Below are 4,183 nucleotides of genomic sequence, written 5' to 3'. Positions count from 1 at the left end.
GTGGATCGCCTTTTCAATTTAAAAAAAAATAAAAGAAAATGATGGAAATGTCAAAAAAATAAAAGAAAATAAGTTTCCCATGTGATATGTGGTCTAGTTGTTGGGGAAATTTGCAAATGTGAATTTCGACTTTATTTGCAAAATCTCTCTGGAATTTGTAAATATGGGCATAACTTTTGCATACTAACTCGGATGAAAAAGTTTTTTATATGAAAAATCATCTACTCGAAAAGTTACATCCAAATTATACTCGTTGGAACATCGGCCGGGAATAAACGATGCCATTTAGATATATCAGAATTCCACCCAGGCAGCTTTATTTCAAGTGCTTCTTTGAAATCCCTTGAAAAACTTTTTAATTTCTGTGAATGCCTCAAGTTTTTATCCTCTGACGATTGTGATGATTGAATAGGTTCCATAATATATAGACGACGTGCCTCTCTGTCGATGATGTACATGATGTATCGGCCGATTGATGCATAGGGAAGATAAATCTACAAGTGGAGCTATTAGAAACAAAAACAAACCATGATAACAATGGTCAAAATATTTTATTTACCTTATTGCAAGATGAGATGTCGGTCTCCATCCCAGGCCAGCTATCAAATAATGTTGCCAACGTCTGAATAGTTTCCTTCTCACAAAACTTCTGACCTCGTGTTGACTCTAGCAGCATGGACTAAGTAAAAGAAAAAAATATTGTTTCAACATGTTGATACTAATGGCCCCTAGAATGAAGAGTTACGGTAACTTACACAAAATCGTAGATCCATGTAGTGTATAGGAGGGTCTGTGAACAAGACTCCCTCGTCACATGCCAGCATAAGCACGGCGGTGTTGAAGCAATTTTTGTACATGGGCTGCTCCATGTTAAGTATGCACTGAAGTTTCTTAAGACATAAGCTCATTGGATCGGGTGTGGAGCTCCGGACCCACACCTTCCTGTAATTTGGATGGTAAGAAGAACAATAATATACATCCACACATTAAATATTGATAGATGATACTTACTCCAAACATCCAACATCATTGATCGACACGATGTAGTTGGAGAGGCCAGCAAGTATTTCACGTTGGTCCGTGGGAATGATAGTGTTTGGGGCGGGACGTTTCTCTTCGACCACGTCAGATGGATTATCCAGGATCTCAAGATCGGAATTAGCTAAAGTTTCTTCGTTGAGAGGTTGATGGTACATGGGACATCCTTTTAACTTATTAATCTCTGAATCGAGCAAAATTATTGCTAATGTTTTCAAAAATGTTTCATATCCTCCTACAAAAAAATTTGAAAACAATTTATAAGATATTTTGATAAAACATTATGAGATAATGTATAAAACTGAAATACCTGCGTAAACTGGTCTGACAATCCATGTGGTGTCCAGTATTCCATATAATTTAGCATAAACAATCCACACGATATGCTATAATATTATAAAATAATGCTTTAGAATATCACACAGATGAATCTAAAAACAAACTATTGAAACAAGTGCTTACCCATCGGTTTGTATTGCCTCCTGAATTTGCTCTACAACCATCCATTTTGTAACATTGAGATCAGGCCACTTATTACCTTTGATAAACTCCGGACTATGCTCTGCAAGTTTCAGCCATTTCTCTAGCCCTAATAACTTTTATGTATATATGAGAAATGTTAAGGATGAAGTCAAACAAAATAAATGCTAAGATGAGAAAAGAAATAGATAGTTACCGTAGTAGCAAGGTCATTGCGTTTGACATTCTCACCAAGTGAGTCCACTAGTAGAAAACAGGGCTTTCGTCCAGGCCTATTTAGCCCATTAGTCCCGGTTCAATCCAGAACCGGGACTAATGTGAGCATTTATCCCGGTTCGTGCGGCTAAGGCATTAGTCCCGGTTCACCTATGCCCTTTAGTCCCGGTTTGTGCCTCAAACCGGGACTAAAGGGTGCGATGCCCATTAGTCCCGGTTCATGCCTCAAACCGGGACTAAAGAGTAGACCTTTAGTCCCGGTTTGAGGCACGAACCGGGACTAATGGGGTTGAGACCTTTAGTCCCGGTTCGTGCCACGAACCGGTACTATAGGTCCCATTTTCAAACTCTACCCCCCCAAGTGGATCGCCTTTTCAATTTTAAAAAAATAAAATAAAATGATGGAAATGTCAAAAAAATAAAAGAAAATAAGTTTCCCATGTGATATGTGGTCTAGTTGTTGGGGAAATTTGCAAATGTGAATTTCGACTTTATTTGCAAAATCTCTCTGGAATTTGTAAATATGGGCATAACTTTTGCATACTAACTCGGATGAAAAAGTTTTTTATATGAAAAATCATCTACTCGAAAAGTTACATCCAAATTATACTCGTTGGAACATCGGCCGGGAATAAACGATGCCATTTAGATATATCAGAATTCCACCCAGGCAGCTTTATTTCAAGTGCTTCTTTGAAATCCCTTGAAAAACTTTTTAATTTCAGTGAATGCCTCAAGTTTTTATCCTCTGACGATTGTGATGATTGAATAGGTTCCATAATATATAGACGACGTGCCTCTCTGTCGATGATGTACAGGATGTATCGGCCGATTGATGCATAGGGAAGATAAATCTACAAGTGGAGCTATTAGAAACAAAAACAAACCATGATAACAATGGTCAAAATATTTTATTTACCTTATTGCAAGATGAGATGTCGGTCTCCATCCCAGGCCAGCTATCAAATAATGTTGCCAACGTCTGGATAGTTTCCTTCTCAGAAAACTTCTGACCTCGTGTTGACTCTAGCAGCATGGACTAAGTAAAAGAAAAAAAATATTGTTTCAACATGTTGATACTAATGGCCCCTAGAATGAAGAGTTACGGTAACTTACACAAAATCGTAGATCCATGTAGTGTATAGGAGGGTCTGTGAACAAGACTCCCTCGTCACATGCCAGCATAAGCACGGCGGTGTTGAAGCAATTTTTGTACATGGGCTGCTCCATGTTAAGTATGCACTGAAGTTTCTTAAGACATAAGCTCATTGGATCGGGTGTGGAGCTCCGGACCCACACCTTCCTGTAATTTGGATGGTAAGAAGAACAATAATATACATCCACACATTAAATATTGATAGATGATACTTACTCCAAACATTCAACATCATTGATCGACACGATGTAGTTGGAGAGGCTAGCAAGTATTTCACGTTGGTCCGTGGGAATGATAGTGTTTGGGGCGGGATGTTTCTCTTCGACCACGTCAGATGGATTATCCAGGATCTCAAGATCGGAATTAGCTAAAGTTTCTTCGTTGAGAGATTGATGGTACATGGGACATCCTTTTAACTTATTAATCTCTGAATCGAGCAAAATTATTGCTAATTTTTTCGAAAATGTTTCATATCCTCCTACAAAAAAATTTGAAAACAATTTATAAGATATTTTGATAAAACATTATGAGATAATGTATAAAACTGAAATACCTGCGTAAACTGGTCTGACAATCCATGTGGTGTCCAGTATTCCATATAATTTAGCATAAACAATCCACACGATATGCTATAATATTATAAAATAATGCTTTAGAATATCACACAGATGAATCTAAAAACAAACTATTGAAACAAGTGCTTACCCATCGGTTTGTATTGCCTCCTGAATTTGCTCTACAACCGTCCATTTTGTAACATTGAGATCAGGCCACTTATTCCCTTTGATAAACTCCGGACTATGCTCTGCAAGTTTCAGCCATTTCTCTAGCCCTAATAACTTTTATGTATATATGAGAAATGTTAAGGATGAAGTCAAACAAAATAAATGCTAAGATGAGAAAAGAAATAGATAGTTACCGTAGTAGCAAGGTCATTGCGTTTGACATTCTCACCAAGTGAGTCCACTAGTAGAAAACAGGGCTTTCGTCCAGGCCTGTTTAGCCCATTAGTCCCGGTTCAATCCAGAACCGGGACTAATGTGAGCATTTATCCCGGTTCGTGCGGCTAAGGCATTAGTCCCGGTTCACCTGTGCCCTTTAGTCCCGGTTTGTGCCTCAAACCTGGACTAAAGGGTGCGATGCCCATTAGTCCCGGTTCATGCCTCAAACCGGGACTAAAGAGTAGACCTTTAGTCCCGGTTTGAGGCACGAACCGGGACTAATGGGGTTGAGACCTTTAGTCCCGGTTCGTGCCACGAACCGGTACTAAAGGTCCCCTTTTCAAACTCTACC

The 4,183-nt window shown here is 38.7% G+C and overlaps 2 protein-coding genes across 2 annotated transcripts; both read right to left on the bottom strand.

Moving 5' to 3' along the window:
• Nucleotides 1-541: 541 nt before the first annotated feature.
• LOC119350211 lies at nucleotides 542-1,255 on the bottom strand. The gene is made up of 3 exons (XM_037618152.1): nucleotides 1,012-1,255; nucleotides 756-942; nucleotides 542-679 (listed from the first exon to the last, which is right to left on the bottom strand). The coding sequence occupies exons 1-3, from the start codon at nucleotides 1,194-1,196 to the stop codon at nucleotides 542-544; spliced, it is 510 nt and encodes a 169-aa protein (XP_037474049.1). The 5' UTR covers nucleotides 1,197-1,255.
• Nucleotides 1,256-2,250: 995 nt separating this feature from the next.
• On the bottom strand, nucleotides 2,251-3,031 carry LOC119302327. The gene is made up of 3 exons (XM_037579369.1): nucleotides 2,851-3,031; nucleotides 2,654-2,773; nucleotides 2,251-2,588 (listed from the first exon to the last, which is right to left on the bottom strand). The coding sequence occupies exons 1-3, from the start codon at nucleotides 3,001-3,003 to the stop codon at nucleotides 2,328-2,330; spliced, it is 534 nt and encodes a 177-aa protein (XP_037435266.1). The 5' UTR covers nucleotides 3,004-3,031; the 3' UTR covers nucleotides 2,251-2,327.
• Nucleotides 3,032-4,183: the final 1,152 nt, after the last annotated feature.

Source organism: Triticum dicoccoides, chromosome 1B (genome assembly GCF_002162155.2).
Source record: "Triticum dicoccoides isolate Atlit2015 ecotype Zavitan chromosome 1B, WEW_v2.0, whole genome shotgun sequence".
NCBI classification, from domain to species: domain Eukaryota; kingdom Viridiplantae; phylum Streptophyta; class Magnoliopsida; order Poales; family Poaceae; genus Triticum; species Triticum dicoccoides.
Note: the sequence above shows the minus strand (reverse complement) of the source record. Positions and strands in the feature narration are given on the sequence as shown.